Raw genomic sequence first — 18,649 nt, 5'->3', positions numbered from 1 at the left:
AGACTTTGCAACCACAGGAGCAGCAGGCAGCGGCAGTTCGTCCCAGGCTAACCCCTGAACCTGCCTGCAATGCACCCTTTCCTCTGACTTTTCAGTGCACTAACAGCAGCCCCGCCTTGGCTCACTTCTGATACTTTGACTGTTACTTCTCAGTGAGTCCACACTGACCTGGGTGGCTCACTTCTTTGTTTCTAGAGGGTCAAAGCAGCCCTGCCTGGGTTCTCTCCTGTTGCTTCTTCTATCCAAAACCTTTCCTTTGTTTCACTGTCCCCAGCTTTAGTAAACGTACTCTCAAAATCAGAATGGAAAAAAAAGACCACTGAGTTTGGCTAGTGATCTAATGGACAGGTTAGGTTCTGATACTGACTAAATTGCCATCTTTATTTAACAATTATTAAATGTTATCAAATGTAGACCTATGTTTGAAGTATTTTGTTGCCCTTCTGAGAATCTGTTGGTAATATTTATTCAGAGTCTTCATTCAAACAGTATGCCAATTCACAAGTTTTGAAAAATCTACGTATTTTTAGTTTTCATTTAAAAATGTAATAAATATTTTTTACGTATAATACTCTTTTGAAACTAAGAAGTATTTGTTACAATATTTACCACTTAACTAATAATATAAAGTGATGTTTTATCACTTTTTTTATTACATATTGTAAACAGATTGAAATTAATTTTTTAACTTAAATTCAACCAGTTTTACTGAATTGTATTAATGTTTATTTTACTTCCCTACCAAACAAAGCATTCTAAAGCATACTGTATATATATATATATATATATATATATATATATATATTCTCATGAGAAAAAGAAAATGCAGTTATATCTTTGCAACTAAAACAGATTAGGAACTGACATTGTCCTAACACGATAGGCAGTGTTTGCTCCCCACAGAGCTTCTCTGTACAGCAGGTCAAGAAGGCTTGTGTGTGAAGCAGCTGATGCGTAGGTTTGTTATGCAGCTTCGTTCTCATTGCCATTTGTCCACCCAGAGGCCAAGGATACACATAATTGATGCTGTCAGAGTCCTGGATGTGGAAAACCCTTGTGTCCTGTGTTCAGAGGTCTCTGTGTGACCTGAGACCAGCAAGCATAGGCACAGTTGGTAAAGAATACATTCATATAAAGCTCTTTGGTATAAATTTTCCAAACCCATTTCCTGCAAGATGGTAATATCCAAATTCTAGCTTTTACTGTGGATGTTGTTCTCTCCATTCATTTTGAAGTTGTTTTTATATTTCAGATTGCTAAATGGCACACTGCCTAGAATATGCCCTCATATTGAGACCACTCTAAGTTTGATCTAGTGCCAAAGGAAGAAAAAGAGATTCTGTTGGGAATATAGTTTGTTTTACATGTTAGGGTGAGTGAGAGAACCATCTTGAAAGGATGATGAAATTGTAGAATTATTGTCGCTAACATTCCTGCCTATTTTTCCTGAATGATAATAATTCTATACGACTCCTGCCTCAGTAAAGGCTTGGCTATGTAGTTTTCTCTTCTGATAGATTAGCTGTGTCCTGTCACATTTGTTATCACTTGTGTGCAGTTTTGCAGATTACTTCTTTTATAAATTAGAGATGCATGCTGCTTAAGGGAAAGTACACACACACACACACACACACACACACACACTGGTTTATATTGCAATCATAACAGCTTTTAAAATGATGTTTAAAGTAAAATTGTTGTATAGTGAATAACAGTATAACAATTAAAGTAAAATTGTTATACAGTGAATTGTAGAAAGAACCATCTTTAGGTTCCAAAGTGATTTAGGATCTTTTTGCTTTATTCTTTTCATATCATTTGTTATCTTTATTAGTTTAGCATTTACCAGACATGTTCATTCAGAGACACCTTATCTTAGTCTAATCTGGCTGCTATAACAAAAATACCATAGACTAGGTGGTTTAAACAATAGAAATCTATTTCTTACGGTTCTGGATGCTGGAAAGTTCAAAATCAAAGCTCTGGTAGATTCAGTGTTTAGTGAGGGCTCACTTCCCTAGTTCACAGACCATTATCTTTCTGCTGTGTCCTCACTTGGCTGTAGGGGCAAGGGAGTCTCTTATTAATATATAAGGGCACTAATCCCACTCATGAGGGCTTTACCCTCATGACCTAATGACCTCCCAACAGCCTGACCTCCTAAATACCATTACATTGGATATTAGATTTCAGAATATGAATGGGGTCGGGGAGGCACACACACACACACATTCAATTTCTAGCACACCTTTCTAGTTAGGAAGGAAAAGAAGAGATAACATCAAATTGAAATGCTTAATCCTTGTCAGGCTGAAAAGAATGCTAATTATCTTTCAACTGGCTAAACTACATAATAATAAAAGCATAATATGCTAATTAGAATGGACAGCTGAACGACCTTCCGGACAAAGCTGGGGCTGTGAGGGCCGAGCCCCTGAATTTCGTGCACCGGGTCTCTAGTCTATAATAATAAAAGCATAATATTGCTAATTTGACTGGACAGCCAAACAGCGGAACAACTGTCTGGACGACCTTTTGGAGGAAGCCAGGCTTCGAGGGCCAACCCCCTTGCACGAATTTCGTACATCGGGCCTCTAGTAGTTTTATAAAGGGATAGAGTGTAGCTTCTATTGAATGTTTTTCATTCTATTGATTTCTACGAGATTTTTTCTTATTTTGGAACTAGTAGAACATGATCAATTTTGTATATTATGGAGAATAGTAAAATGCTGACAATTATAAATTGTTTACTCAAGTATATTACCTCATCAACTGAAATGTTAAAAAATATTGAGAAAGCATCTCTTATAATGAAAAAAAGTTTAAATTAATCCATCTAAGAAGATTTCTTCTGAGAATAATTTGCCAGGTATATCTAGAAAGGTAAATTGATTTTAAAGGGTGTGTAATTAATTAAAAGACATCATTTTAAAAAAAACTGTATATGATTCACTGTGGGAGCCTCTGTTGAATACCCTGAGGTAGATATCTGTCAAGCCAGTGGGCAAATAATTGTTCATGTAACAAAAGAGAATATTTGTAGTAGAATATAGAGAAAATATATTTTACCCGAAGTTTGTGCTAACTTTTACAGTATATGTGTGTTTTGTTTATTCTCTCCTAGGTATGAGAAAGTGCCAGTCATCTTGGTTGGGAACAAGGTGGACCTGGAAAGTGAGAGAGAAGTGTCATCCGGTGAAGGCAGAGCCCTTGCTGAAGAGTGGGGCTGCCCCTTTATGGAGACTTCTGCTAAGAGCAAAACAATGGTGGACGAACTCTTCGCAGAAATTGTGAGGCAAATGAACTATGCTGCGCAACCTGACAAAGATGACCCGTGCTGTTCTGCATGTAACATACAATAGCATTCAGAAATGCCTATCCTGGGCAGGCTTCGCCCAGTATCATGGGCGATACAAGCCTCGTCTGCCCGACGGCAGAGTTTGCAGGATGTGTGGTGTGAATCTGTGGTGAAATAGCAGCCCTCACTCAGAATTCAGCAGAGATTGTCCATTGATATCTCTGAGTAACATTTGGGTACAGTACCTACAGTTTTCACCATTGTCCTCAGTCTCCTATACGCACCTGCAACTTTGAGGCCTAGCCAATCGATCTACAGGGTGATCTCCGTTGAAAGCAATGATGGCATTGTCGCTGAGTTGACCGAAGCAACTATTGTATAAATTAAAAGTAATCATGAGAGAGAAACCGGAAGAATTCCTATGACCACTACAATTAAAATATTTTATCTTCTGTAAAAAAAAAAAAAAATAAGTAAAGGAGAAATATTTTCCTACAAGAGTACTGAATTTCAGGAATTGAGATAGTGCTTCTAATCAATGTATTCTGTCAAGTAAGATAACAGCCGACCTGCCAACAGCATTACAGGGAGAGATTCTTTGCTCAACTGACACATTTCTGTTTTTCAAAATTGATGCTTAATTGTAGATGTTATCCTAATTTGTGACACAGAACTAACTCATGCATCAGTCCTTGCTAGAGCAAAAGTCAAAACAGGTTTTGAAAACATTCAATCTCACTTCAGAAGTGTAAAGTCACCTGCTTTGCCACAGAAAATGGAGGCTCTCACAAGGGTTTGATCTGAATTAAAACCCCAAACCCACCCTCTGGTAATCAAGCAGATAATGGTTTTTATTACATTTTTGAACAAGAAGGAAACAACTGTGATGCAAAGAGACTGCGCAGCCTTACTAACCAGAAGCGTTCTAGTAGTAGCTGAACTAGTACCATCATGTAAGGAAAATGAAGCCATGTTGCATCCACATGTTCCCGTTTGCAGAAACCTCACAGGACAGTACAAGTATTTTGCATTTTTATGTTTGTTAAAGCAGCAAATTCCTTCTTGCCTTTAAGGGCTATGGTTGTGGTGTGATTCTTGGTTAAACTGCTTTCCAAATCAAGTCGGCTTGTAGCAGAGCTTTATTGCAGGCATTTAAAAAGATTGAATAACCACGTGAAATAATTTGGGCTTAAGAGTAGAACATAAATTATAAAATGGAAGGTAAGAGACAAAAAAAAAAAAAAAAAAATCTTTTATCTTTAATTTTCCTGGAGAATTATTTAAAAATTTTCCTATAACAATTTTGCCCTGATTACTGAAATGGCAAATAAAGCTAGAGAATATTTTGTTTTGAAAAGGTGCTCAAGCTTCAACATTTCTGCTTTGCATAGCCGTGAAGTATTTATCGTTTGCATGACTAATGGCACAGGAAGAACCTATACAGTCAAGCATAGGAAGGGTTTTTACCTAACCTCAGAGTTATAAATGCTGAAGAGAATACCTTAAGCTGATTCGCAAGGTAAATTTGGCCTTCGGAGCTGCAATATCGCTGAGCCTGTGGCCTACATACCTCCCCACATTTTGTTGTTTCACACTCTTGTGCGAGTAACCTCTGGTCTTACGTGTGTAACTGAGAGAATAGTGTATGTTGTGTGTGCATGTGTGTTTATCGTTCCTAAGAATTTGGCACAAGTCAGAGATGATTGCCTATACTGAGAATACGTGCTGCAGAATATAATGTATCAAAAACATCTTTTTCTTTTAAATTATTTTCGTGTTATTAAACATCATTGAAATTATTGGTAGGCCCCAGTGTTTAGTAAACTGGCATTAAGCTTAAAGGATAGAAAAAAGGCGGATAGTAACTTCTTATAGACAAAAAAAACAAGTGTGTGGGTAAAACCAGGCCAGGGTTGTTAAGTCTTTGAATTATGAATGTTCCCATTCTTCAATATAGATTTTTTTAGGAACCCCCCATTATGAAGCACCTTGTTTATAGGACAAAAAGTGCTAACTAACTTCATTGAAGCAAATTTCATTGTGCAAAAAAGTTGATTTGACTCAACCTGTAAAGAAATCAAAGGTTTAAGAAGTGTAATTTCTCTACTGAAATATAAATATTTGTTAGTGAATTGGTTGAGTTCTGAAGCCTCTAACTTCTCAGAATGATAGAATTCCACATTTAACGGCAATTTATGACAACTAAGATTCCATATTAGAAACATCTATAAAGATTCTACATTTTTACCTAGTAAGATTGCTACACAGATAAGAAAAATAAGTTTAATAATATGAAAGGTATGGCAAAATGTAAGGTGAAAAAATTATTTTAAAATTGGGGATTTAGTTAGAAGTGTTCATGTCAGTAAGGTGGGCTTTCATTGTAAAGATGTTAATAGTAACTGGCTTGGCTGCCTGATCACAGTGTTTCCTCTGTACCTGGTGACAGAACGTCAGCAGCGATATCCAGAAAGGTGGAAACCCTCGTGTGCTATTACTGTTGGCATTCCAGCTGGAATGAATGTGTTTGTTGAGATATTAATAAAAAGCTTAAGAACAGGAGTTTTAAATTTGTTGGCACATGAAATAATAGTGGCTACAGAGAAAAGTTGGTGACCTTGTGTCACTAATATTTTATGCCCTGATCAGACTAGCAACTAGATACTAAGAGGGAGTTTTTCTAACATGCCTTAAAAATATTATGGTTTGATCCAAAGACCCACTTTTTTTTTTTCTTTTTTTAGTTATTATAAGTTTTGTTGGTTTTGTTTTGTCTTGTTTTACTTTTATACAAAGGCAACATTTGTTAAATTTTTTCTGTTGTTTTATGTTGCAGCTTTTTTTTTGTTCCTTTAAGCTGTGATAGTGACGGTAACTGATGCTTTTCATTTTGTTCAACTTACACAAAACAAGCCAGCATCTGATCAAAAGTATTACATCAAATCTTCCTTACACAATTGAAAGGTGCTTTGAAGATTTTCTCCTTTGGTTTGTAGAATTAGGACCGAGCGTGACTCTAATTACTACAGTTGCCATCACTTTTCTGTGGTAAAACTACTGATATTTGCTTTTCTATATAAAAAAAAAAATATTGCCTAAGGATGTCTGCTATTTGTTTTTAAGAGTTGTCCAGTGGGAATGTTGTCGGTTTATATGTCAATATAAAAGTGCTTATTTTGTTTATTGCTGTTGGTTTTTGTTTGTTTTGTTTTTTAGTTTTTTATTCTTCTCAGTAGTCCTGTGTTAGCACTGGGTAAGCTTTAAATGTCTCCTTAGCCAATCAAATCTTAAAGACTATAGGGGGTCTTTTCTTTTTTTAATTAACGTGTCATTGTGCATCTATTAAATCTTGATCAGGGTTTCAAGAATGACTGCAGTGGATTTTGGAAACAGACTTAACATTATTATTTTGGGGTTTCCCAGAGATAAATATAGTTCACAGTTAATTGTTGAGCTCTAATACAACTGACCATTTAAAATTTAACAACAGTTTATTGTTTTGTAACAATGTCAGTTGTTAAACCTTGACATTTCAATTAAAACACAAATTGTAGTTACAACTCAATGCAAATTCAACAGTTGTATTTGGAGTTAAATTATTTTAACAAATAAATTTATTTAATGAAATTTTCTCTGGATTTTATTTGGTTTTGTACAAGTTCATGATTGATATGTATTTGCCACATACAAAAACAACTAGAAATTGCTACCAAATGAAATTAATACTTTTCATACAGAGATATTCAAGCTGAATAAAATTGAGAATTCATCATATTAAAAGGGAGGTTAGGATATAATTTTCATACCCTTTATAAAAAAATAACAAGATTTCAAAATTAGTAATCACAAATACAAGTAAACTTATCTCCTAAATAGTTTTATACATATTTTATTTTCATTTTCTGCCCACAAGATTATTCAACACAAAATAATGCTATCTGGCTAACTTGAAGTCTCAAAGCTAATCTTAACAATTGTTCTAGGTAACATTAATTAGCGGTTGCTTTATGGTCCTGCAAGTGTCACCAAAACTATCAGTGTCCTTCCAGTGATGGATTGGAGCTATCTTTCTAGTCTTGAGGAGCTTGAGGTGCCAGAAGCTGGAGTAGCTGCCCTGCAGAGCTGGGGACCTGCCTGTTCTACACGGGCCCTCCCAGTGAATGTTGACAGATGCTGTTAATTATATACAGCTTCAGCTGCTCTGATAAGGAGCCCATTCATTCCCAAGCCAATTTAAACTACGCCTTTTGGTTATGTTGCCTTCAATCTCTGTTGAAATCCCCTGGCAACATTCCACCAGAGTAGAAGCTCTATTGTTTTAGGATATAAGAATTATTTGAATGAAGATAACAGAGGTACTGTCCACAGAACCTCAAATATTTAAAGGAAAATGTTGCCCATGTTTTAGCACCGTAGATAGATATCTGCTGGTTAGCTTTTATATTCTCATTTGAAGAATTTGTCAAGTATTTAAATTAATCAAATTCTTTCAATTGGAATAATTTATTTTTTTAAAAAACATTTTATTAATTTTTTACAGAGGGATAGAAAGTTAGAAACATCGATGAGAGGAACATGGATCAGCTGCCTCCTGCACCCCCCACTGGGGATGTACCTGCAACCAAGGTACATGCCCTTGAACTGAATTAAACCCAAGACCCTTGAGTCTACAGGCCGATGCTCTATCCATTGAGCCAAACCGGTTTCGGCGGAAGAATTTCTTTGTGACAAAAAAAATAAAAAATAAAATAGTATTTTGAAATTCTCCCAAGTTACACAGTTTATTGGTTGTTAGAGGTCCATGAGTGGACATACAAGCAGCTGACGAAATAAGGTGCCACCCGATTTGGAGCCCATCTGACCTCTGGGACCTTTCTTAATTTCAAATATCCCTGTTTCCATATAAGTACTAATAAGACGTAGTGGCACTTCATTGGTTAAATGGGTTTGGTTTTGTTTTTCTGGTGTTTGTTAGTTTTAAATCTTTTATGGTATTAGGTTCTTAAAGATCCTCTCTTCCAGGTGTAAGGTGATGTGTTATTTCTTGTGATATTTTCTTAGAACTGCTCTTCATGTTAGTGTCTAAGAATTCCTCCAAGACTTACTAGTGGAGAAGGGAGAAGATTATCTGCTTAAAAGATTAAATACAAACACCTTTTTAAGTACACACAAATTAGGAAAAACGGAAGCTAAAGAAATGATATTTGGTTTAGGGGAATTTTTTATAAGCTCCCATTTCAAAAACTCAAAAGTATCAGCCCCAGCCAGTTTGGATCAGGCCTTCAGACTGAAGGGTCCCGGGTTCGATTCCAATCAAGGGCTTCTACCTTGGTTTCAGGCTTGATCATTGGTGAGGGTGCCGGAAGCAACCAATTGATGTGTCTCTCTCATTGATGTTTCTCTCTGTCTCTCCCCCTCCCTTCTACTTTCTCAAAATCAATGGGAAAAATATCCTCAGGTGAGGATTAACAAAAACAAAAAACACTCTAAAGGTATCATATTTCATTGCTTTATCATATGATTACAATTTTACAATGACAGTATGTGGGCTATAACAGATTTTTATCTTTAAAAAATCATATATTAGTGAAAAAAAACAAAACATTAACATTTGTAAATCATTCCAAATATATTTCTATGTACAATAGATACACACAGACATAGGTAGAAGGATGAATAATTCCATGCTACTCATGAGAAACTGGCGATAAAACAAATCATCCAAGGTCATTTGACTAATAAAGTTGCAGAGTTAAGGTGCAGACCCAAGCTTCTAACTTTAAATCATCTTTTCCTCACTGTTACTTGTTTTAGTGAATTAACCCAGGCTCATTCAGCTCTTATTCATTGAGAGTTACACCTCCGTTTAACATGATGCAGCAATACACAAATAGGAAATACATAATCCCTGATATACAGCTTAGTTTTGACTGCTATAACAAAATACCATGGATTGGGTAGCTTATACAACAAACATTTATTTCTCACACTTCTGGAAGCTGGGAAGACTATGATTGAGACTGACATATCTGGCCCTGCTGGTGTGGCTTGGTGCTTGAGCATCCACCAAGAAGCAGGAGGGCACAGTTCAATTCCAGGTCAGGGCTCATGCCTTAGTTGTGGGCTCGATCCCCAGTGGGAAGTGTGCAGGAGGCAGCAGATCAATGATTCTCTCATCATTGATGTTGCTATCTCTCTCCCTTTCCCTTCCTCTCTGAAATAAATAAAAATACATTTTTTTTTAAGTGACAAAGATCTGGTGTCTGGTTAGGATCCATCTCCAGGTTGCAGACTGACTTCTCACTGTAACCTCGTTTGGAGGAAGAGAGAAGGCAGCTCTCTGAGGTATCTTTAATGATGACACTAGACCCATGTGGGGGCCCCACCCTCATGCCTAGTGACTTCCCAATACCATCACACTGGGGGTTAGGTGTCACAGTATGAATTTTGAGGGGATTCAGCCATTCAGTCTATACTAGTATATAGCACTAGTCTTGTCTCCTTGCTTTTCCCTTTACCTCAAGTAGACACAAATTAGCCCTACTGGCAAGAAATCATTCATTTGTACCTTTTCTACTTCTGCCTACCAGTACTCCAGTAACGCAGGCCAAGCCAGAGTCCTGGGCACAGCCCACAGAGGCTGCTGCTGGCTCAGTTCTCTCATCAGCCAGCAGGACTAGCATGAGCTCTTCCATTTTGAGAATTTGAGGCATCTGGATGCTGGTGTGTGTGTGTGTGGGGGGGGGGGGGGGGGTGGATGGCAATGCAACAGAGCTCCAGGGCTCCGCTGTTATAGGATGTGTCTACTTCCTAAGGAAGTGGTCAGGCTAACAATGGGATCTGTAAGGGGCCAGCTCCTGGAGAGTGGACAGCCAGGCACTGAGCTAATTTGGGGACAGTAGCAAAGCTGAGGGGGTCAGAGGGATTTATATATCAGATACTACAATGAAGAATAAATCCTGGGCCCATGCCTGCAGTTAAAAATTAGACTTTTTTAAAAAAAAATTATTTGTTTGCTAATTCTCACCTGAGAATATTTTACCATTAATTTTTAGAGAGTGGAAGGGAGGAGGTAGAGGAGGAGGAGGAGGAAGAGGAGGAGGAGGAGGAGGAGAGAGAAACATCTATTGGTTGCCTCCCGCATGCACCTCCCACTAGGGTACGGGATCGAGCCTGCAACCCAGGTATGTGCCCTTGACCAGGAATCAAACCCAGGACCCTTTAGTCCAAGGACCAATGCTCTATCCACTGAGCCAAACCAGCTAAGGGCAACATTTTTATATTTTAGTGAGATTTTTAGTTAAAAATGTCAAATTGGAAAGCACTTTCTAGGCTGCTCCTACAAAATGAACGGTGATTCACATATACTTAGAGCAATTGAAATAAATTGAAAAAAAAATAAATCATTTTTTAAGTGAGAACACTATGAAAGCCAAGAAATTATATACTCTTAGTGGAAGGACAGAATTTCTGTGAAAAGAATCACAAAATCTGAGTCAGACAGCTAATAAAAAAAGTGTGAACCCAAGTAACTGGGACTTCATTTATTTAGCCCTCAGCCATGTCTCCATGGTAAGAAAGTGAGAAAGCCATGACCTACAGTCTGTGAGTCTGGTTCTGGATGGAGATCTACCATGGAACATTCTAGCACGTGGACATTCTTTATTTCTTTGGGTAACTTTTCTCCCAAGTGTGTTCTGAAGAGGTCTTATTCCATGAGATGCTTTGCAGGACATTATTCGACAAGTCAAATAATATACCTCACTTCTTGGAAAAGGCCTGGAAAAATCTGATGTTTCTGAAACTAACCTGACCCTGGGACACTATCTTCATGTAATACAATACATAGTAGTGTGCTCTGGAGCAAAACTTGGGAAATGTTGCTGTAGATATTTGCCTTCCAAAACGGGCTGTGGAGACCCTGTCCGGGTCTCGGGCCTGTGTCACTTGTGAAGCTGAGACTCTAGTGAGGAGAGTGAAGGATAGAGAAAGATGGTGAGCACACTGTGGCCTCTGTCCACTTTCCTCAGACTCATACTGAACCTTTGCCCTCAGAGCTTACTTTCTTGAAAAAGGTAAGAAGAGGAAGAAAGAAAGAAAAAAGTCACGTCTAAACAATGGCTGTTTTCTCCTTAAAGCCTATAGTGGCTGGTCTTTATGTCTAATGGGTCCGGCCACCATAGCTCAGTGGTTGAGCATTGACCTCTGAACCAGATGGTCACGGTTTGATGCCCAATCAGGGCATATACCCAGATTGCCGGTTCAATCCTCAATCATTCAGGATGCAGCTGAGCAATGGTTCTGTCTCATCATTGATGTTTCTGTCTCTCTCTCCCTCTCCCTTCCTCTCTGAAATCAATGAAGATATATTTTTTTTAAGAAAAAAGAAGATATATGTCTAATCTTAGGCCAATTCACAACAGTGTTTTTTCTTAGGAGATAGCAGCCTGGACCTACTCCCCACACTGTGTACCCATCCCATTGCATTGTGACTCAACAGTGTCCTTGACCTTGGCCAATGTCAGGAAATGATGATAGGATACCATTAAGAAAGCACTGTCTGGCGGAACCAGTTTGGCTCAGTGGATAGAGCATCAGCATGTGGACTGAAAGGTCCTGGGTTCGATTCCGGTCAAGGACATGTACCTTGGTTGCGGGCACATCCCCAGTAGGGGGTGTTTAGGAGGCAGCTGATCAATGATTCTCCCTCATTGATGTTTCTAACTCTTTATCCCTCTCTTCCTCTCTGTAAAAAAATTAATAAAATATATTAAAAAAGAGAAAGAAAAAGAAAGAAAGCACTGACATCAAGAAATCCCTGAATCTTACCCTTGATCATCTGCATGTCATCCGTAAGAGAGATATAAGCTCCTGTGTACCCACATTCACACACACACACACACACACACACACACACACACACACGACACACACAGACACCAGAATGAGGGGACAGCAATTGCTTGCTGGAGATTTCACTGTAGAACTGCAGTGAAGAATACTACTGCATTGACTGTACTCTTGCACACTCAGTTGCCAAGGAACCTAGAATGAGAAGCAGACCTGGTTGCCCATTAACTGATTTGGTTTATGGATTATTTTAACAGGCCAATGAAATGAGATTATCTTTCTTCCTAGAGAGATTTTTCTCCCAGAGAGCCTTTGTAATAAAGAGGCAACTGATAAGACCTGGTGGTAGATACCCAGATGGGAGGAGCTGTTTCGAGGAGCATGAAACCTGGAATGTTCCTCTCCTCCCCAACCAGAGCTTCTTTCTGCTGCACGGAGCCAGTCAATGAGCTAGTCAGGACTAGTAACCCCACTATCTCTGAAATGTGACCATAGGTCACTGTATCACCTTAACCAAATTTAGTCTATAAATCAGTTTATCTGCAATCTACACTAATAAAAGAGAAAGATGCAAATTGACCATATCTTTGCCTCAGCCAATCAGGAGTGATTATGCAAATTAACCCAACAACTATGGAAAGTTAATTTGCATATTCAGGCACTGAGCAGCGGTCCCGTCCGGGAGGGGGGTGGGGGCTGGTGTGGCAGGGCAGGACACCTGTGTTGTCACCATGGCAACAACACAGGCATTCCACACCCCTAGCTGCTCCAGGCCTCTGGGAGCATGGGAAGGTGGGAAGGCAGAAAGGCTGCTCCAAGCTGGAGTGAAGGCAGTGCTGGCAGCCAGGGGAAGGAAGGACCATTCTTGCACAAATCTTTGTGCATGGGTCCTCTAGTCCTATATAATAAAAGGATATGCAAATCAACTGGTTGCTATGACAGGCACTGACCACCAGGGGGCAGATGCTCAGTGCAGGAGCTGCCCCCAGGTGGTCAGTGCACTCCCACAGGGAGAGTGCCACTCAGTCAGAAGCCTGATTCATGCTGACGACCACAGCAACAGTGGCAAGACCCTCTCCCACCTCTGCTGCAGGTAGGTGGTAAGGAGCAAGGACTGCGAAGGCCCCAGACTGTAAAAGGGATGTCTGACTGCCGGCTTAGGCCAGATCCCCAGGGGAAACGGGCTTAAGCTGGCAGGTGGACATCCCCCAAGGGGTCTCAGACTGTGAGAGGGCACAGGCTGGGCTAAGGGACCCCTCCCCCCCCCCTCTCAGTGCAAGAATCATGCACCGGGCCTCTAGTGGGTTAATAAAGAGTTTACCTTTGAGGTTTGTTTTTTGTTATTTTTTAATCCTCACCTAAGGATATATTTTTTAAATTGATTTTAGAGAAAGAGGATCTGGTAAAGAGAGAGAAACATTAATCGGTTGCTTCCTGTAAGTAAGATGCCCAAACCACCAACCACATCAAGAGAGAGAACTTTTCTGTCACCCAGAAGACTCCTTTGTGATCCTTTTCAGTCTATAGCCACACCCCAGAAGTAAACACTGTTCTCACTTCTATCACCAAGGGTTAGTTTCGCCAGTTCTTGAGCTTCATATCAATCAAATCACAGCCTGTACTCTTTTGTGTCTAGATTATTTTGTTCAGCATAATGTCTGTGAGATTACACATGCTATTACCTATAACAGTAGTTTGATTTTTCTTATTGCTGTATAGTATTTCTGTGTAAAAACATACATTTATTGATACAGCCTACAACTGATGAGTATTTGGGCTGTTTCCAGTTTGGGTCTATTATGAATAAAGCTGTGAACATGCTTGCAGATGACTTTTAATGGGCAGGCACAATGCTCGTTTCTTCTAGGTAAATAGCTACGAAGGGAATTGCTAAGTCACAATGGGTAATGTTCTCAGGTGGTTGAAACCAGTTTACACAATACCAAGCAATGTGTGAGAACTCATTGCACCATGTCCCAGGACGGATTCTGTAGGGAGCAGGGTCAAAGCTCAGTGTGCAGGATGTTTATGACGGTGTGCCCTTGGGATCAACTCCTGTGGAAGGGAGTAGTAGGAAGTAAGATTGGACAGAGGAAGTAGAGTTGCAATGCAGGCCAACAGCCTAGGATTGGGGTGAGGCCTTAGAACGGCCTCTCAGAATTGTTCCGCGTTGTGCCATCTGTCACTGTGACCTTGAATAAGATGCAGCCAGGCAGTCTCTGAAGGATGGAGATGGAGGCTGTCAGCACTCTTTGCAGCGGGGGCAACAATCACTTCCTTGAAAGGAGCTCCAGGCAGTGTCTACCACACACCCACACCGTACCTAATGCTGTCAGTGTTTTGTATTTTAGTCAACCTGGTGGGTGTGTAGTGGTATGTCATTGTGGATTTCCTCTGTATTTCTCTAAGGTCAGTAGTACTCATAGGCTTGTTGGCCATTGGTTATCTTCTTTTGTGAAGAACATGTCTTTTGCCCATTGTTTAAATGGATTGTCTTTTCCTTGTATATTGGTAGGAATCCTTTCTTTTCAATTTTATTTTTCAATTTTATTTTGCAGTTTGCTTTCAACACTACTTTGTATTAGTTACAGGTGTATGGCATAGCAGATAGGAGACATTCACATAGTTTACATTCACATAGGTTACAAAGTGCTCTCTCTGATAATTCAAGTGCCCAGCTGGCACCATATATAGTTATTACATTGCTGCTAACTGTATTGCTGATGCCTTGCCTTACACCGCCATGCCTATTTTGTAACTGCCAATCCCATCACCTTTTGTTACCCTGTCCTCCAACACCCCCCACTTTGGCCTCTGTCAGTTTGGTCTCCTCTGTATCATATGTTTGTATTTTGTTTGTTAGTTTATTTTGTTCTTTAGATTCCTATATAAGTAATGATATTATATGGTGTGTTTTTTTTTTCCTGTCTGGCTTATTTCCCTTAGCACAATATTCTCTAGGCCCATCCAAATAAAATAGATAGTAGGATTTCTTTATATTTTCTAATCTGCATTTGTAAATATACTACCCCAGCCTGAAGCTTGCCTTTTTTTTTTTTTTTTACCTTGTTGGAGTCTTTTCATAAATAAAAGTCCTTAATTTTAATGAAGTCAATGTACCAATCTTTTGTTTCATGATTAGCTACTTTTGTATTCTTTTAAAGAAATCTTTCCTCACCTAGGGTTGTTCTTTTATTTTTATTTTCAATCTTTATTGTTGAGATTATTACAGATAATAATCCCGCCCCCATAGCTCTCTTCCACCCAGGTCCCACCCGACCCCAGGCCCTCGCCACTTTACTGTCTGTGTCCAGTTCTTTGGACATACATGCATGTAAGATCTTTGTCTAATCTCTTCCTGCATCACTCCCCACTACATCCCTTTCCCTCTGAGAATGGTTAGTTTGTTCCATTTCCATGCCCCTGATTCTATTATATTACATTCAACAGTTTATTCTGTTCATTAGATTTTTTATTCATTGATAGATATGTATTTGTTGTTCATAATTTTTTATCTTTACTTTTTTCTTCTTCCTCTTCTTAAAGAATATCCTTCAACATTTTAAATAATACTGGTTTGGTGATGAAGAACTACTGTAGCTTTTTCTTATCTGTGAAGCTCTTTACCTGACCTTCAATTCTAAATGATAGCTTTGCTGGGTAGTTTCACTTATTCTTTTTTTTAAAAAAAATATATGTTTAATTGATTTTTTAGAAAGAGAGGAAGGGAGAGAGAGAGAAAGAAATATTGATCAGTTGCCTCTGAGCTCACCCCAAACCGGGGATGGGACCCACAACCTGGGTATGTGCCCTGACCAGAAGTTGAACTGGTGACCTTTCAGTGCACGGGACTATGCTCCAACCAACTAAGCCACACTGGCCAGGAAAATTTAGGATTTTTTTTTTTTACCTCTAATATGATGAGTTGACCTTATATAAAAAATAAAAAATAATTATAAAAAAATTAATTTAATCATATAAGTTTCTTGAAGAAATAGAGATACCGCTATCATCATGAATTAGTCTTTATTTCATATTATTGATTTGAATTTGAAACTTTTACTTGACAAGTTTGGTTCTTGACCAGTGTTTCCCTAAATGTATGTCACCAAGTACTAAGTCTGTGTTGAATAGCAAAAAGGATTCCATGATCAACTGAGTTTGAGAAACCCCTGGTTAAACAAAATTAAGCGCGTTCTTTACTATAGAACCCCTTTGGAGTCTCCAGTATCCTAATGTACACTATTATTTGTAAAAACACACACACACACACACACACACACAAAAAAAAAAAAAAAAAAAAAAACAGTAGTTGCATTCTGCCCCCAAATTATCTGGCTACAGAATGCTTTTCTCCTCAGATTATTTCACAGGATTGGTGTTTCATGGGTCTCTAGTTTAGTAAATATATCTAAGATGAAATTCTGATGTTCAACAAAAAAGGACGTCACAAAACTGAATTCCAGAGTCCTTAGCTACATTTTTAAATAGTACTAAAATTAAGAATAACTCATTTTTATATATTTACTTGTATACATCGCTATAGAGGGATACTATAATAGTTAACAAATATAGAAAGAGTGATAGAATCAGGAAATCGTCATTTTGCAATCCTCCATATAAAATTAAGTTTAGGCAAGGTTGCTAAGATTATTGGATAGAAAAGTTATGAGAAAACTGGAATAATTACTTCTTTTTAAAAAAATATATATATATTTTATTGATTTTTTTTTTTTCCAGAGAAGAAGGGAGAGAGAGAGAGAGTTAGAAACACCAATAAGAGAGAAACACCAATCAGCTGCCTCCTGCACATCCCCTACTGGGGATGTGCCGCAACCAAAGCATCCAAAGTACATGCCCTTGACTGGAATCGAACCTGGGACCCTTCAGTCCACAGGCCAACACTCTATCCATTGAGCCAAACCGGTTAGGGCCTGGGATAATTACTTCTTAATTGTTAAGGGTAAGAAGTAGCTTTTCAGTGGAAAAATCTAGCTGACCCCAACTGAACCAACTGATCCAACTTAGCACCACCAGCAATGTGATATGAATCTCTCACAGAACTCTGCTATGACACAATGACAAGCACCTCATGTCACCAATGTGGTATTCCGGCCCAGAACAGCCAACCTGAATCTAATCACCGGGAAGTGTTGGGATTCACAGTGACCCATCCTAAGACATGCCTTGTGTTGTGCAGATTACAGGCAATGTTAGCTCAGGCTCCAGATAAACTTCTGCTCCTCACTTTAACTACCTAGAAAAATTTGAATTATCAGATATAACTTCCTTTGACCTATCTATAGGGCAGGGCCATCATCCTGCAATAACCCATGAAAGCCCTCAAGGCACTTTACCTCATCCCTAGCTCAGGGCATCTTCTATACCTCAGTCTCTCTTTCTGTCTGTGACTCTGTATGTGGGGTTTCTATACATGTACATGTATGTATTTCACTTTGTTATTTTCTCTTGCTAACCTGCCTCATGTCCATTTGATTATTAGACCGGCCAGATGAACCTTGAGGGCAGGGGAAAATTTGTCTCTCCCCCCTCCCCCCCACCTCCCACCCCAGAATCACCCAAATCCACATTGTGGGACAGTCCACAAAAATAGGTTTGGATGCTATAAACATGTTTGTGTAGACAGATAAAACTAGTGGGGTGAAGTGGGGTACTGTTATACATTTAAAGAAACTAACAGGCATTTTATTATTATTATTATATATTATTATTATTATTGATTTCAGAGAGGAAAGGAGCGGGATAGAGAGAAAGAGAAAAACATCAATGATGAGGAATCCTTGATTGGCTGCCTCCTGCACACACACACACCCCCCCCCCCCGCCCACTAGGGATTGAGCCCGCAACCTAAGCATGTGCCCTTGACCGGAATCGAACCTGGGGCCTTTCAGTCCGCAGGCCAACACTCTATCCACTGAACCAAACCAGCTAGGGCCTGACAGGCATCTTTAAGGGGAAAAAAGGGGAACAATGCCTCGACATTTTTCTGCCTTCTCATCCTCCTCATGTACAACGTGGCTCCACAGGCACATTTTTATTGCAGGTAGAAAGTCTCAAAAGAAGGAAAAGGGACCCTGCCCTGAAGGGACTGCATCACAATCTCCCTGTGGATCTCTGCAGAAAAATGTAGTCTTTCCGCTGATTTGGAACATTCTTCCCCTGTAGATTGCCCTCCACTTCCTTCCTGCAGAGAATCCCTGGGTTACGTTAGGGCTTGTTCTTGAGCAGACATAATATTCATGTTACTCATGGCTCAGAGAGCTGAACTTCTCATTCTTAGCTACCCTATGGCTGACCAAAGTGAACTATGAGAGCCGGGTTCTGCTCAAACACTGAGCTACAGCTGGCTGGGCTAAAAGGCACAACACTGCAAAACTGTCACTCTCCACAGCATTTGAGATCTTGCTTCCCAGGAATTGTCATCAGTTTTGGCTCAAATAAACTCATAAAAATTCTCCACAGGTTTGGACATTTCTTATG

General features: G+C 39.2%; 1 protein-coding gene across 1 annotated transcript in view; it reads left to right on the top strand.

Moving 5' to 3' along the window:
* The window catches only part of RAP2A (RAP2A, member of RAS oncogene family), a 28,744-nt gene extending 21,819 nt beyond the window's left edge, over nucleotides 1–6,925 (top strand). Inside the window, exon 2 of the mRNA XM_084880303.1 lies at nucleotides 3,125–6,925. Coding sequence (XP_084736429.1) covers nucleotides 3,125–3,362 — 238 coding nt within the window. The 3' untranslated portion in view covers nucleotides 3,363–6,925. The remainder of the gene's footprint in view (nucleotides 1–3,124) is intronic.
* The last annotated feature ends 11,724 nt before the right edge of the window (nucleotides 6,926–18,649 follow it).

This window comes from Pipistrellus hanaki, assembly GCF_964339955.1.
Source record: "Pipistrellus hanaki genome assembly, chromosome: 3".
NCBI lineage: Eukaryota > Metazoa > Chordata > Mammalia > Chiroptera > Vespertilionidae > Pipistrellus > Pipistrellus hanaki.
Note: the sequence above shows the minus strand (reverse complement) of the source record. Positions and strands in the feature narration are given on the sequence as shown.